This window comes from Monomorium pharaonis, chromosome 3 (assembly GCF_013373865.1).
Source record: "Monomorium pharaonis isolate MP-MQ-018 chromosome 3, ASM1337386v2, whole genome shotgun sequence".
Classification (NCBI taxonomy): domain Eukaryota; kingdom Metazoa; phylum Arthropoda; class Insecta; order Hymenoptera; family Formicidae; genus Monomorium; species Monomorium pharaonis.
Genome location: NC_050469.1, coordinates 11,294,297 through 11,310,815, shown reverse-complemented (window position 1 = coordinate 11,310,815; position 16,519 = coordinate 11,294,297). Strand labels below are relative to the sequence as shown.

The 16,519-nt window shown below is 38.2% G+C and overlaps 1 protein-coding gene across 3 annotated transcripts in view; it reads left to right on the top strand.

The window, feature by feature from the left end:
* Nucleotides 1-16,519, top strand: part of LOC105837787 (protein madd-4) — a 208,534-nt gene that overhangs the window by 127,506 nt on the left and 64,509 nt on the right. For all 3 annotated transcript variants that reach the window (XM_036284102.1, XM_036284101.1, XM_036284103.1), the window contains exon 3: nt 15,870-15,922. In XM_036284102.1, coding sequence (XP_036139995.1) covers nt 15,870-15,922 — 53 coding nt within the window. The remainder of the gene's footprint in view (nt 1-15,869; nt 15,923-16,519) is intronic.

The window sequence follows — 16,519 nt, the reverse complement described above, 5'->3', positions numbered from 1 at the left end:
TATATTTGCGCGATTCCAACGTCAATATTGACAGGCGTGAAATTGGTTCCATGTTTTAAATTAAAATTAAAAAAGGTACACCGTTCCGGGGTTTCGATCATTTGCTGATTAGTTCGGACGGGTGCAGGGAAAATGGGAACGCGGCACTCGCGCCGGAGTCCGTGCTGAACAGCGACTTTCCAAGATTTTCTCAATCTCCCAAGGCACACGAAGTTCATTGTAGCGCTCGGTAGACAACGCCACATTCAGTCTGTACCCGAAACCCGTGCCAACCCTTTATCTTCTAAGGAGTATAGTCGGGCTTTTATAAGAAAACGCGGCGGGATAACCCCGCGGAACGTGCTTGCCCGCACATACGAGCGTTGACCTACAGACTTCATCTCCTCTTTACGCGCAACTCGAAATACAACAGTCCCGAGGACGCGTATGCGGTTTCCGTACGCGGGAATCGAGAGACCTTTTTACAGAATACGTTTAAATAAAAAATTAATCGAAAAGAGTATTTTTTTACATAGCTTTATTTTCGAGGATGATTAAAAATGGTAAATTGAAAATAGATTGCAATTGATAAATTTGTAGCCAAGCTTGCAAGATAGACAATTTTGTACGAGTAATTGGTTGAAAAAAACTCCACTTTAATTTAAAATAAAAATTTATATATCTATTATATGTAGTTTTAAAATGGAAAACAGATTCCCGACACATATACGGGCACGGCAAACGTTATTTTTATTCGTCCTTTCAGGCGCAACTAATTTTTCGTTGTTTTCATAAAACATTATGTGTTATCAAAGTATTTGCGTAAAAATAAATTGAATAATGCTGTACAATGATTATTTGGTATATTTAAGAAACTTATTTGAGAACGCATCATGAATTCCTGGAGTGATAACTATAGCATCTCACTGATTAAATTTTTCCAAATATATTAATAATTAATACAGTTTGTCCGATTATCACAGACTATATAGAACTACTACTTTTGGTGCCATATTATAGGATTGCCTGCGGTTATTCTCTTATATTTGTGATTCTTTTTTGAACGGATATAAATAGTTCGCTGTCATCAAATTAATTAATTTATCTCGTGCAATTTTAAACGTGGATTATTAGCAAATTTTCTGGCTAACGTTTTATGCAAATTAGTAATCCTGCTATTCGAAAGCTTTTTACAATACTGTTATTTTTACAATAATACTGATATTTATTTATATTGACAACACATCACTATAAGGAAAGGAGAAATAACATAACATTATTATTTAATATAAATAGCAAATAATGCTTATATTTATTTTAAAGTAATACAACAAAAAACTATTTTAAAAAGTGCTTTTATGTATGTTTATTTTATGCGAACAAAAAATTCTGAGCAAATGTAGATGTGTAAAATTATTAAATATAAAATGTGTATATATTGTGACAAAATTTATATTGCTTGACGGCAACATATCAGCAACATAGGGTTTCGTAACGCGGGGCTATCGATGCTTGGCCGTGCGTGCCGTTACAATGAACATCCAAATCTCTTTCTTCGTGCTATGGCACGGAACGTCGCTGCTCATGCCCTTTTAGTGGTACTCGCCAAGTATGAAGAGGGTAGAAAACTGTCGACGGGGCACTCGCAAGTCTACTATGCTTTAACAGCCTAATTGCATTTAACGGGTGCTCGGTTTCGAAAGTATTCTATCACGGCTATACACGTTACGGTGCGACTTAACAGACTATTTCTGAAATGGTCAAACTTAATGGTGCACGTTCGAAGGGATTTGAGAAGGTAATGCAGCTTACAATCATCGTAACTTGATACTAATGATGCTTCGTGCAGGTCGTGTGCAAGGCATGATTTTTCAGCACAGATCCGCAAAATGTTGCTTGATGAAGCATGAAATATTCATGTAGGAATATGTGAGCTTGTAATATCGCAAGAGGAAATCCGCGAGAAACTTTGTGCATTAACTGGATAAAAATATTGATCTAAAACTATAGACTATTTTCTATCCATTTTAACTTTTCATAAATTTAAAAAATCGAGTACAGTTTATTATAAACTGTAAAAAATTTCACCTATATTAAAACTTTCGTGAATATTGAAATTTGTTAGGAAGAATTTACTATTAGGATCGTTGAATTGTTAAAATTTACAAAAATTTTTAAAATATGAAATGGAGGAAAAATCACAAATCGTAAAAATTCATTAAATATACTCCAATTTGAATTTTGAAAGTATTTAAATCTGACTCTATATTCGTAAGCAACAATTTTAAAAATCTCTCATATCCACCAAGTTTCATGAAATGTGTACGTAAGGGAAAATGTATGCGTCAAAGGATTAAAAACTTTCACGCATCAGGTATATATTTTTTTATTTTCAAAGTGATAGAAGATACAAGGTGCCTAAAAATTAAAACGTACTGAAATTTACATCGAATCTTGACCTTCAATTAACATCGGAGTATTCCCGTCGCAAGATGCGCGACAAGATCGCCCGGCATACGTATCTACGGAACGCCAAGAGACATTAAAGAAGATAAACAGGCGAGAACTTGGTCTCATTCATAATTCATGCCGCTAATTTCTCAAGGTGGCGTGCAGTCCGCGTTATTGCATTATCCAGAAAATCCTTGAATAATTCTCATCCGACGAACTCGCGGCGCGAACTTTCGCCCGGTTACCGCTTTATCCGTCATCGCACCGTAAAGCCGTCGCGGTCGTTCCGATTGCAACTGCGCGAATGCGTTTCGCATTCCGTCTGTCAGACTTCGAGTTAGATCCCAGTCAATTAGATCAAATTAAATAAATATGTAACGCTCGTAAAAGTTATAAAAACAAAATATAAGTAAAGATCAGAAAGACGAGCTATATAAGATGTGGCGAAAGAATAAGCAATTTTATTAGAAACAAAACATAGAAACATTCTTTAAAATACGCAAGAATGCTTAGGAAACCGAAACGTTTCAAATTTACAAAGTTATCCTCAGTCGCTTATAATACAAAAATAAAAAATGATTATTGAATAAAGAAATTATATAAAAACGTAATGTAAAATGTCAAGAATTGTATAAATATGAAATTAATAAAGACTGAAGATTCATAAATAAATAATAAAGCGAGGTAAAAAATTATAATTGAATGAAACACACAAAATAGAGTCAGATTCGGAAGAAGTGACGTTCATCAAAATAAAGATAACAAATAGAGATGCCGTAGAAGAATGGTTGTATCAAAAGATCAATAAAAAAAACGAAAAAGATTTTCTCTTTCAAATGCAAAAAAAGGAAGGGAAAAAAACGTCAAACCATTATCTTTGAAAGAGTATAAAAACATAAATATCCAAGTATCTAAATAAATTAAAAATTGAAATGTGTAAATAAGAATTTATTAAAAAATATTATTTATGCGTATAAAAACTTACGTATGCCTTGAAAGAGGTAAATGGTTGAAATATGAAAACGGTTGTTTAGACTAAATAACGTGCTAGATGAGGCAGAAATCAAAAGTGAAATGATCATTTGATACGAGAGAAACTAAGTTCGCAAAAGAAAGTATATAGTTGGAAAGAAAATACTTGTCAAGTTTGCTTTGCAAAAATTGTAAATTGTTTTCTTTAACGTTTACTTTAAAATGTTCCACGTTTTATAAACTTTATAAAACATTTTCGCAAAATATTGGTATTTTTTCCTTCGAATTAGATTTTTGTGCAAATATCTGTGATCTTTGGAAATTCATAATAGATTCGTAAACCACGTTATGTTTACAATTTGTCTAAACAGGTGAAACTGGCAACGAGACTTGCAAAGATATATCTCGTGATTAGTCTGAAAATTTTCATCAATGACATCCAACCGGTTAATGATATTTCGACGCCGCAGCGGCGACTATTGCTATAGCCCCGCAATCTAATAATTTCATGAATCATATATGGTAGTCGTGTACAGAATAATTGAAATTCCGCTCCAGATACTCGTATCAATTGGATGCGCATTTGTTAATTTAACGCCACTCGCCGGCAACGTTGATCTGCGATATCCATTTTCCTTGTATTTACCAGGAAGCGAGTCCCGTCTAAGGTCTAAATAAATATTTCCCGTTTTGCAATCTAGTCAATATCCGTTAATCGAAGACCGATACCATTATCTGTTCTCGTGCAGAACTGATTGCGACACTAGACAAACAAAAGCGTTGTGCTTTACATAGGATTCTGTCCCTATATGTAGACAGGTACATCCCCGCATTTACGGCCATTGTAATATTCATACAAATGTTTTAATGTGGATTACGTTATTTATTACTCGGCGGCCATGCAATGAGTTCCGTTTCGTTTACGCACATATTTTATTAAAATTAACAAAATGGTCGAAACTTGTTTAATAGAATTATTCGTTCAAATTCTGGAAGAGAAAAAGAGAGAGAGAGAGAGAGAGAGACGGGGGGGGGGGTGGAGAAAAGAAAAACTTTATCCAGTTTCTATTAAATTATACGATACATTTTTTTAGCTTGTAACATGAAATGACGTAGCATAAAAACAGTTTTTATAGAAAATATACTGAATGTACATTTTAATACAGGGGCAACTCCCTAAAGCAACTCTTTCCGAGCTTCAAATAAAATTACAACTCTCTTCCGTTACAATAGAACGTGAATGCACCCGGCCAATTTGCAGTTATTAACTTATGGGAAATGTTATTTAATAGTTCATCTTATACTACACAGGCTTTACTCAGCGCGTGCCCCAATTTTTCGAATGCACAGTAAACGTAAAATCAATATATACATTATATATTTTTGAGATTAGAAGAATCGTTATTAGAAACACGTTAATTCTATCGTATAGCAGCATAAAAACATACGTGACCGCGAACAAGAATAATGAAAGACGAATGGCGATCTACTTTCTGTCTACTCCCTTAAGCAATTATTTATCAGAACAATCTTACGAAAAATTAAATTTCCGCCGTTTCTAGTCACCCCGCAATTTCTTAGTCAACTGGATAATCACGAGCGGGGTATCCCTCGGTCGTTCGTACCGTGGGGTTAGAAATCGGAGTACTTTGTTTCGCACGTTGCAATATAGCCGCTTACGAGTCGACTCGCGCAACAACAAAGCCCCAGCCATAAGTCGCGCGGGACGTAATCGCGCGAGGATCGTTGTGTCTTATAAAACTTTTGCAATTTTGAGGGAGGTGTGACTGACGTGTAATAACCTCCGTGCTGCCGCCGGCGATGGCTCCGGACGCGATTTCCGGGCCCGACGCAGCACCCCTCCCGCTGCCGCCGCCGCCGCCGCCGCCGCGGATTTCATATCGATTTATCGTGAGCTTCGTTCACAAATTAACTCCAAGTGGAATCCGTTTTTTCCCTTCACATCTGCGAATGAGAATCCGCGAGCATGGACAAGTTAAATTAGCCATTCTGCTGTTTTTCTTTTTCCTTTACTTCATCGTTTCAAACGAATGCCGTTTTGCCTGATGTAAAAATTACGTCGGCACGCGAAAATGATATTTAATCGCTCAAGTATCAAATATACGTATTGGATACAAGGTTGTATTTAGATAAGGATCTTTATGAATAGCATTGAAAGGATGTATATCGGGAACTTTGAATATATAACATCTCTAAAAATTACTATAGTACGAGGAAATTGATTTACGATAGCTTATTAAAAATACAAGTTAGATATTTTTACTAACAATAAGTTAAAAACTAAATAAATATATATATATTTATAAAAATTATAAATACATTTTACCTAATTGACTTAATATCCACTAACTTGTGAAGTATCAACAATTCCCTTTTATTTTAGTTTATAATTAAATTCTTATTTTATAATAGTTTATAATTAAATCCTTGAGAATAAATATCTGTTACATCGTGTACTTTCCTTTTTGTCGATAATCTTGTCGAGATGATTTCTCCATACTCGAACGGACGATGAATCTAGTACATACGGGAATAGAAAAATTTATTTATACGTTTCGTTTTGATCACACTAATGAATTTTCGGGAAATTAAATTCTTCGCTTTTACCTAACGTGATAGACGTTTTGATATTTATTATGAGCCCATCGCAAAACTCGCTTAGCCATTTTAACAGCCACAGTAACGACGGCGAAAATGTATCGAAATGGTGATTGCATTTCGTGCAGAGCTTTGACGCCGTGTCCGCCGGATATCACGGATATTAGCTATTAAAGTACTACTAATTTCGAGGTGTAATATGAGTTTCCCATGACACATAGCACAGCGACACGACATATACGAATACATATATGCTTGATTAGGTTTGGGATTCGTGGACTGCAGCAATTTTAAAAAATTCTGTAGTTTACTCTTAATAATAACTTTGTGCGTACGTGTGGAATATCCATTATTAAAAAATTATTCAAACCTGGAATGTTAACTCTTTTGCACCGCGCTCACAGATTTTACCGTATTTATTTCAATGGTTTGTTTTTAAAAGTTTCTGTGCAAAGGTAGTAATATATTATATATCAGCTATAACAAAAGAATTTACATATAGATCAAGCCATATATAATCACATTGCACAAATAAATGGTTATCGATTGTGCAAACGCTAATAATTAAATAATCACATTAACGTTACTAATTACGACCTAATTAGAGTAACGTATACGAGCGACGTAGGTATAATGCGAATGTAATGGACGAAGTTTACAAGAATTATAAAGTCCATAAAGAAGTTGAAGAAGGAAGCGATTAAATTAAAATTATGGAATATATCAAAGCGTATCTTAGCAATTACGGGCGAAGAGACGGATGTGAATTCAATTCCAGACGGAGTTATTTTCGCGGCTACGCTGATTTTTACAATTCTTCTCCCGCGTAACACTTTTAATTCTTTAATCTCGGCAGATTATCGGACGACAAGTTTAATGAAATCCAAGCTGAAATCACAGGTGGAACGGAAACGCGGGTGGCCGCGAATAATCATAAATATATAGAGTAATTTTCTTCGCCCCTTCCGCGCTATCGGTGGATATTAGAGGCTCCGATTCGCAAGCGTAACGGTCCCCCTTTCGGTTTTATCGCCCCATAAAGCGATTCGCCGGGGAATAATTCTGTATTTAACGTACACTCGAACGAGCCACCCGCGTTTCGTAACGCTCTGTTACGGCGAATAAAAATTTGTATTTTACGCACGGCGCGTCGGCGGAAGGTGATTTCGCGAAGGTCGGAACGCGGCACGCTAGACACTCGATAGCCGTTACATGCTGATTCTATCGATTGTCGAACGGCCGCATCGACGATTTTCTCTGCATCAGGGGCCATCACTCTGGTGGCGCCCGCCGTCTAATACCGCCGTAATTGCGCGTAATGGGTATCACGATTAACAACGATACTCCCTTAACCGCACAGATTAATTAATTATTCGCGCGGGTGATTGTCGAGTATCTTTTATCCAGCCGCAAGACGAAAATCCCGAGGTCCCCGAATTCCGCGACGTGAGTTATCGAGGCTCTTGAATCTTTTTTTCTGTCGCCAACTTGCGCTTAATTTAATGTAATTACGACCCCGACCATAAATTTCGGAATGCTAAGACAGTAAATCTGTTGAGACGTTAATGTTCAGGAGAGAATTCTCACTTCTGTTGTGGGTGTACGACGGTACGCGAAAGCACTCGAGCGGTTGTACATCGATAAATTTGAATGAATACGCTCTCGCGTGTCATTTATATTCGCATATTATTGGTTTTACGAAAGTACTTGCGGTTTGCGTAAGACTATTTCAAACAGAACTGTGTGCATGAGTCGTCGCCAAAATCATTAAACTTTGTGACTGTGCTCTTACTCAATATATACATAAACCGAGAGATATTAATTATAGACTACACGTTACTCTATGTATACCGTGTCTAAATTAACTAATATAGAGAGATGGAAGGGAGAGAGAGAGAGAGAGAGAGAAATTAAAATGTTATAAGGAAAATATTTTAAGAGAAATTTTAATTAAAAAACTTATATTTTATAGAGAAAGGACATTCTATTGAATATGCAAGTTTTTAAATAAAATTATCAATATAATATTAACGTGATATATAATAAGAAGCAAAATTAATCTATAATATATCAACAATTCGCTGAACTTTCTTAGCTGTTGTGCTCTCGAAATGGACAAGCAACAGGGATAATCGCATCTAGCACCGACGTGATATTAAGTGAGTGCCAATCTCAATCGAAATCTTTCGGAAAACAACGAGGGAAGACGATTATTGGGAATGCTCGGTGACGCGCCGCGAAGGTACCTCTCTAAGATGCGTATCTAAGAGTCGGTTGAAGTGGTTCTGGGGGCTTCCATTAACAATGAGGTAGGGAGAGTTTGGCAGGTAGGGGGTTTGGATTTCGAAGGAAGGGTGACAAAGACGGACGGAGAGAGAGGACGATTGATGTGCTCGACGGAGAGAAACAGTCTCTCCCCGTTTGCTGCTTTCGATAATTTGGGAGTCTAATGTTTCGCCCCCTCGGCATTCGGGAGAAACGTTTTGGGGATCCGGTTGTGGTAAGGGAGGGCGAAAGGGGGAAGGAGCCGTAGGAGAGGGAGCGAAAGAGAGAGAGAGAGAGAAAGAGAGGACAAATTGACACCTGCACGCGAGAATGGAATCTCGGGGCTGTGACGGGGACGAAAGCACCGCCGGAGGCGATGGGGAGACGATTGAATAATGCAGGCGAGAAGTGAGGAATCTACTTAAAAGTCCGATCATCTAGTCTGCGTTCTCCAATTGTCCCTTGTTGCCCACGAGAAAGAAGAAGCCGACAATATTATCAGCGAACGCAGCAGTTAGTCGAAAATATTAGGATTTGATGGAAATTCCAACTTTCTGCGCGTCTTACGGTTACTCGCGTGTAATTTACTGACTTTATTGAATTAGAACACATGATAGGGCGTACATGAATGAGGCACACTGCTTAATAATTTTCTCGTGTGTGTTACAAAGAAGAGTTTAAATATTGAAGATTTGAGAGGTACTTATACTACAACTTATTTATCAAAGAAACCGTAAAGTTAACTTTTCTTGATATTAATAAACTATTATTGATATTAATAAAGTATATATGATGGCATTTTAATAGAGCTTAATAAAAAATTACTGCTAGACTTGTGAAAATATAAATAGGACTGAATCTTTGTAATACATAATTATTGCGAAGAGATGCATTATTATGTACAAACGTATTTGCCAAGAAATTTTTATTCTTATTACTTATTTATGAATAAAGCCGATCCGTTACATTTATCATTGTTGCCGTAGGCGTTACTTCTTATATAGTTGTGTGTCAGTTTTCTCGTTTTCTCGCCGTTGCAAAACGCAGATAGATTCTCGCCGTGAATAAATCTCTTTTAAAGTATCTATGCTATTCTTTGAAAGGGCAAGTTACTATCTCACGTTGCACGTTTATTGTGCAAGTAGAGATTCATTAACGCCGCCATAGTATATTATTATGCTGATACCGCGAAACATCTCATTTCGAGATATGGCACTTTTGCCCGAAGTAGAATTCCTCCGAGATTTATTTCGACGGGTTGCTTCTTATCCCACTTAAGACATCAGTCTTTCTAAGCCTATTACGTAGCTCTTTTAATATCATCCTCCCCCTCCCCCGTCTCTTTTGGCCGCGACGTGGAGACCCTTCGGCGTTAACGTATAAACGATGGAATCCGATGGCAGCTCTGTATATCATAATTTGCCGCCATAAACATTTCGCTTTGAAAATAGCTTTTGGATGATGTACGCACGCGAATCGGTTTATCTCGAGACCCGTATTCCACGTTTGAAGAACGGCGCTGTCGCGCATACGACATAATGTAACGATAAGTAAATCTGCGATTTAACCCGCTGTCACGTCACTGACGGCATCTCATTTTGCAAATCTTTTCACTTATACTGTTGCATCTATCCATTGAATAAATAAATACAGATAATTCTTCTCTTAATCAGTTATTTTAATATTTTGCGGACTTCAAATATCGTGAACTATGACTGCTATATTTTTTAATGCACACTTTTTAATACGCGCATACAACTATTTGTATCGTTTTATAATAGAAAACTTGTTTATACCAGATTCTATTTTTGCATATTCTTTTGCGAAACATAATAGTATATCGCAGGTAAAAATTCCAAGCGAAAAGGTCGCGCGTATGAAACATCCTAATTTATACTACAGTAAGTCAAACTTGGACAGCTAAACCGTCTTCATCTGAAAGATACGTCGAATGAGGGAAGTACGTGCTTAAACGGTCTTGTTCTAGCGTAGCAACGTCACGGGCGATCGTCATACATCGTCATCGCCGTCGCAACGAGCTCGATGCACTCCAACACCTCGCGCAAAATGATGGGCACGAAAGGCGCCGAGGCATTCATTATGCGATGCTCTTGCATACACGCGTATGAGCAAGTTTATACGCGCGGCCTTGTTTGCGTTGCGCTCAGAGTGAGGGAAATTAAGAGACTGGGTCGCACTTCGCAGGTATACGCGCGAGGATTACGAGGGCAGAAAACGGTGGAGCTGCACGACGCAGCCGGGAGTTTAAGGGCTGTTTACGGTTGTTTCCAGGGATGTTTACGTAGCTTCCGAAATTGAGAAAATCAAGAGGCTCCGTCAGCAAAGCGTAGCTGTAGAGATGCGCGCCGAGAAAACTGCAGATGCGCGAGATGGTGCTCAATGAAAGGTGATCGACATCGACATCGGCGGGTGTATCCTTGAGAAAATCAAGTGCGCTAAACCGAAATCCGAATATTTCGTTGAGTTCTTAAGGGAAAAGCAATCCCTTTTACTGGGAATTCTACGAGGATTGACAGTAGATATTAACTTCAGCAGCGGCATAAATCGAATGCCATCGGGAAATAACTAGAAAGGCAAATGAACGAGTCAAAGAAACAATTGAAGAAGTTTGCATTAAGAAAATGTTCAATAGCTGTCAGGATGTAAGAAATTAATAAGAAATCTATTATCGGAGAAGAATTAAAATATTTATTAGATTTTAATAATATAAATTACTTTTATTTTTTATTTTAACATTTTATATCTTTATTTTTATTTTATTTTATCATTATTTATTTGTGTATGTGTACACGCACGCACGCGCGCGCACACACACAAGCACTATTTTTCATGTTTCTCGATAAAGAAGCTTTAAGCAAAATAATTTTTTTTATTTCAACATATTTTCTGCAAGCACATATTTGTATTTCCATTATATTGAATATTGTATGTTTTGAATAGCTTGTTTACAATATAGATTACTTTGAAATGATTTTGTAGTATTTGTAAATATTTTACGAGTTATTTAATAAAATTATTTTCATTCGAACCATTTTCTTTAAACGTAAACTATATAGATGAGCTACTTTGCATAAAATTGCATTAATTAGATTAGCGAAAGAAATACATGACGTAAGTTCCCAGCTTGAAATTAAAGTTTGAATAAAGATAGAATGAATAAGCGTGTTTAGAGGTGTTCGATTCCGAGAGATCGAAGCAGCTGCTGGAAGAAGACGGCACTGTTGCGGTCGAAAAAAATCGGGACGCAAAGGCGAAACGTTCCGTGGATCACCGAGACAATAATGGATGAAACGCCGACAGAGAAGGTGGAACGAAGGGTTGACGCTGGGGAAAGACAGAAGGGTGCTCCTTGGAGGGTGCTCGCGAGGTTGCCTAGTTCGACGATAGAGTTTGAATAATGCAGACTTGCACAACGCTGCTTAAAAGTGATCGGTCCACCCCCTCCGCCTTCCGTTCACCCCCTTATCCTCTCTTCTCACCGATCCCTTTAGAATCTCGCTCCCAGTTCGTCTAAGAGTACGAACTAAGATTGATTTTGGATTGGATGGGAATTGGGAATAGTGAGCCTGTTACTCTCTAGCCCTATACTCTCCTCCTTTCCCTTTTCTCTCTCTCTCTCTCTCTCTCTCTTTCTCTCTCTCGTTCGCTCGTTCGTTCTTTGTCGTGTTGGTCTGATTTTCTTTCCTTTTCTCTGTTTCCTTCCAATATACATATGTACACATTCGTTTACATAGCTGAACGTAATATGTTTATGTAACTAAAAAAGAACTTGAGGATGTCTTGAATTGTACAATTCCATTGAAATTTATTACCTTAGTGATTATATTAAAAAAAACAGAAAAAATAATAATTTTCGGATTGTCGAAATGATAATTACTAATAGTGCCAAAATTTACATTGTAAGGTATACATATAGTATATCTACGGTGATGATTTAGCTGATTATCTCGTTATTTATTTATTTACTATTATCTGTTACTATGTTCGCATTTTTGGCGTCGCATTTAAGAATGACGTACAATGGATATTAACATTTTCATCGTCGCATTCATTTCGCATTCGCGGCTATCGCTCGCTTTTACGCTCAATTTACATATTTCGCTGCGTCTGTAATCACCGCCGGCACCGATGGAATTATGGAAAGGACGTCCTTTGTGGACGTGACCGTATATAAAAGCCTGGTCTCTGGGCGAGATTTATCCTGCCGACGATCAACCCTCCCAGGGGAGTATAAAAGTGCCAAATTAGAGTGGTACAGAGACTGGGCCAGTGCCGTGCCTATATAGGGCACGGCGAAAGCCCGCATTGCGGAATGAGAGATCGCCTATCGGGCTATCGGGCTATCACCGCTCCCCTACCCTTCGCGATGCCAATTTGCGAGAGATCGCAATTCCAGATGATGCAAGAGTATGCGAATTAGAAACGGTCATTTTCAATTCTCATTTTAATTTAGCTCCTTATAGAACTCATTACTCGTCCTCGACGGCATCCAATAATTGACGTATCCTTTAACGAAATATGTATACTATGTTCTCGCTTATTATTCTGATTTTCCTCCTTTCGCGAAAAGTTCCACCAGCGAGTTTCACCAATGGAAGTTAGTTTACAACCAAAATATCTTAAGCAGTCCGTATGTTATATTTACCAAACTGCAACGCATTCTCCGAAAGATTCTTCTTCACTTAATCGTGAACCTCAAAGTGGGTTATAACCGTATTTTGAGAAATCTAATTTCCCAGAGTGCCGTTCCATAATTATTTTAAATCAAGTGCATTCCGTCCTCTGCTGGTTTATCATTAATACAGTGCTATTTAAGATTTGAGTTACATTGTCCTTCAATATGTTCAGGAGAATAATCTTTTTTTGCCTACATCTTTAAAAAAAAACCTTGTAGAATTTAACGATTTTTAATAAAAAATCACTGAAGTGATGTCAAACTCAACTAAAATTTTTAAAGCAGCTAACGTCTACCGATGTTTACTGTCGAAGAAAACCAGAATGGCATAGAATAAATATACAATATTGACGTATCGCCGTTGTGTCATCGTAACCAGCGATGACATCCAGGTCTGCAGCGGCGCCGGCCGGAACACCGCATTGCAGACACACTCTCTAGACAACGCCGGTGTCAGTTCTACCTTTTTTCCGCTCGCAAACATTGCTTGTACTCGTGAAATTTGCAGAACTCAACAAAATTTTTGTACCCCGGCAGAATTCTTAATTTTCTAGAACAATAAAACTCAGCAAACAATAAGATTTTTTCATTTTTCCCCCTTTTTTTAAAAAATACGGAAAAAACAACTGCAATAATGAAGTGCTAGTGTTTTTAATTTTCCCGAAAAATGTTTCCAAGCTAAAAACACTTCGTCTCGGTATTTCAGATTTGGTTACTCCAAAAACCTCTCTCAGTCTGAAGCTTTATTCTTTTATTTCTCTTGTTATTATTTTATTTATTTTATCTATTATTATAAAAAATATATATAATATTTTTTTAGTGATTGTACCAAACATTAAATATGTGTGACTGCACAAAAGCCAAGCTAACTTTTAGACGATCTTTTTTTGTGGTAATGTGACCCTTTGTAAAGGAAACTAATGGCCGAATGACGTCGATAATGATGCTTTTACGAGATTCTCGTTGCTTTGCCGCGGCTCGGTCATAAGAGCGCAACTATTTGCACCTCGCAGATGAAAATTGCCACGTCTGCGAGCCAGCGGAGATAAACAGGATAACGGACAATGTTCTGCATTTTGAAAGTGATTCGTGCGAGCACACCGGACCAGCTCCGGTGAGATCGATGCGTCAATAATTTCCTACGACGATCGTGGCTCGTCCGACTCGCCGACATTATTCATCGTGCGGAATTCCGAATAAAACAACCGACTGGCGCGGCGGAATCACGTTAAAAGCTTTCTGGCTTTTTCCGCCAAAACGGATTTCCACGTTTTCTCCTGGATGCTGTCCGTACGTCTCGCCTTCCTCCTCTCTTTCTCTTCTTATCGTCACTCTTTTGCGCACCCCCCTATCCTCGTTCTTATCCATCACTTTGGCCTTCTGCAGTCCGTTAAAAAAAAAAAAAAAAAAAAAACGCGAGCGTGAGCGCAACGAAAGGGATAGTGAAAGAAGGGCAAACGGATGAAACAGAAAGAAGCACCGTGGAAATAAATTTCACAGCGCAGTTCATGAAAAGTGCCGGCAACCGTTAACGTAACACATCGAAATGCTCTCTCGTTCTTTCCGTATGTGATAGCGCTGCAGGAGAACAAAAGGGAGGCGGGGGGAGGGTAAGAGTAGAGTTCTCGGATAAAAAGGATTAATTGCTCCCTCCATCGTTATACCCCTTTTCTCGACAAAAAGCCGATACAACGGCTCATTACTGGGGATTTTAGGTAAGGAACGGGCGCGGATCGAGGTAAAGGATCGATCGAAAGAAATATTCCTGCTCATATCGCACACACTATTCCGAAAGGAAATACGTTAACGATCCGCGGTTGACATAGTCTTCTATAAATTCGAAAATTTTTAGCTCGCTCGACGATATCCCGCACGTTAAAACGTTAACTCTCGAACATGGAAAAAGTTGAAAAATGTGAATTAGATACATTTACATTTGTTAATATAAGCCGTTCATCCTTCCCAATAAATATGCCGTTTATACTTTCGATTTACTTTGAAAGTATGGAAATACGGATTATTTGTTTTTATATAATCTCTAAAAACTTGTGTACGTGAACGTGTGAATTGTTACATTTTTAAAATGTATATTGACACAAGAAATTTATTGGGAACCGGTCGAATAAAATGTATGTAATATCATGTATTGATGAAATTCTGCTTCTCTGTTCGCATCAAATTTTTGCGTTTCGCCTTTATAATTTATCCGAGGATCGAAATCAACGTACGCGTACCATCGATTGCTCATCGTGAAACATCAGAGCGCGAATTCGCCGCGGCGGCCCCACGTGGCGAAAGTGAATTTTTGAAATCTGCTTGGTTCAGACGCGAAAACGTGCCGAGAATTCCGATGACTGGCTGTTGCTGGTCAAATTTTTACCACGTTTATTCGCGAACTTTCCGGCCGGAATGAGGCGATCGATGTGCATAGGCGTCACGGCGTCTGAAACGCGTTTTACGTTGCAGAGAGACCATTACAGACGCCGATTACTGCTAGTAGTCGGCTCGGATGACACATTTATGAACGAAATAAAAGTCTGACAATAGGAGGGGACGGAGGGTTTGTAATGGAGGGCAATGGCACAGTGAGTTGGGACGAGGCGAGTCAAGCCCGCGGAATAATGTCTCGCAGACAAAACGTCGTTATAGAGAAAAATCGTTTTAAATATTCATCGAGATAATCGCGATAATTGAGGTCGTGCGAAAATGAGCGTACTAATAATTAAGACGTGATGTACACTTCAGATGAGTAAAAATAGGCTTTTGAAATATGTTTCGAACGCAAAATGATTTAATAATTGACATCGCGGTTTTCAGCTTATTTGTCCTCTCTTTGCGTTCTCGACATATAATGATCCAAGTCTAACATTTTCCTTTTGTATTTCAGAACGCTGGTTGGGGCGAGTGGTCACCATGGTCGAAGTGGTCGCCATGTACAAGGTCAGTCATTAATTATGAAATTACGAATGTTGCTCTAAGTTTATAAATTGTCAGAGTGTGTGTTCTAGTAAATTTCATTTTAATTATGATTATATCACAATCTGTTAATTATTCTCGCCTTCTCCTTATGATTAAAAACGAATGGCACGAATAGTATTTACAATTCTACGTTCAGCTCGAGAAGACATTAAGAAAATAAGCTCTCATATTGGAGAAGTTCCGTTCCACTATCCAACTATTATTTCCATCGTGGTAACATGTTTCGTAATATCATGCACGCGCATCTCTGTACACATGCGAGGCAACAGTTCTTATTTCACGATGAAGAAATTGTATTCCAGATCAAACTCTACGACACGGAGAATGGCACATCCGGCGCACACATATTGTTTGGTAGTCGTGCGACAAAAGGGCGATCCCAGCGGCGGCCTCGCCTCCTCCGCATGCAAGGCATGATCCAATCCCGCGATTTCTCATCGCCTGTTTCGTGCGGTTCTAATATTGAGTCCTACCGGTAGCGCAACCAGAATGTTAAGCGCTCCGGAACTCATTTTGGCGGCCACCACCGGCAATAAGTTTGTTCTCGACTCACCCCGC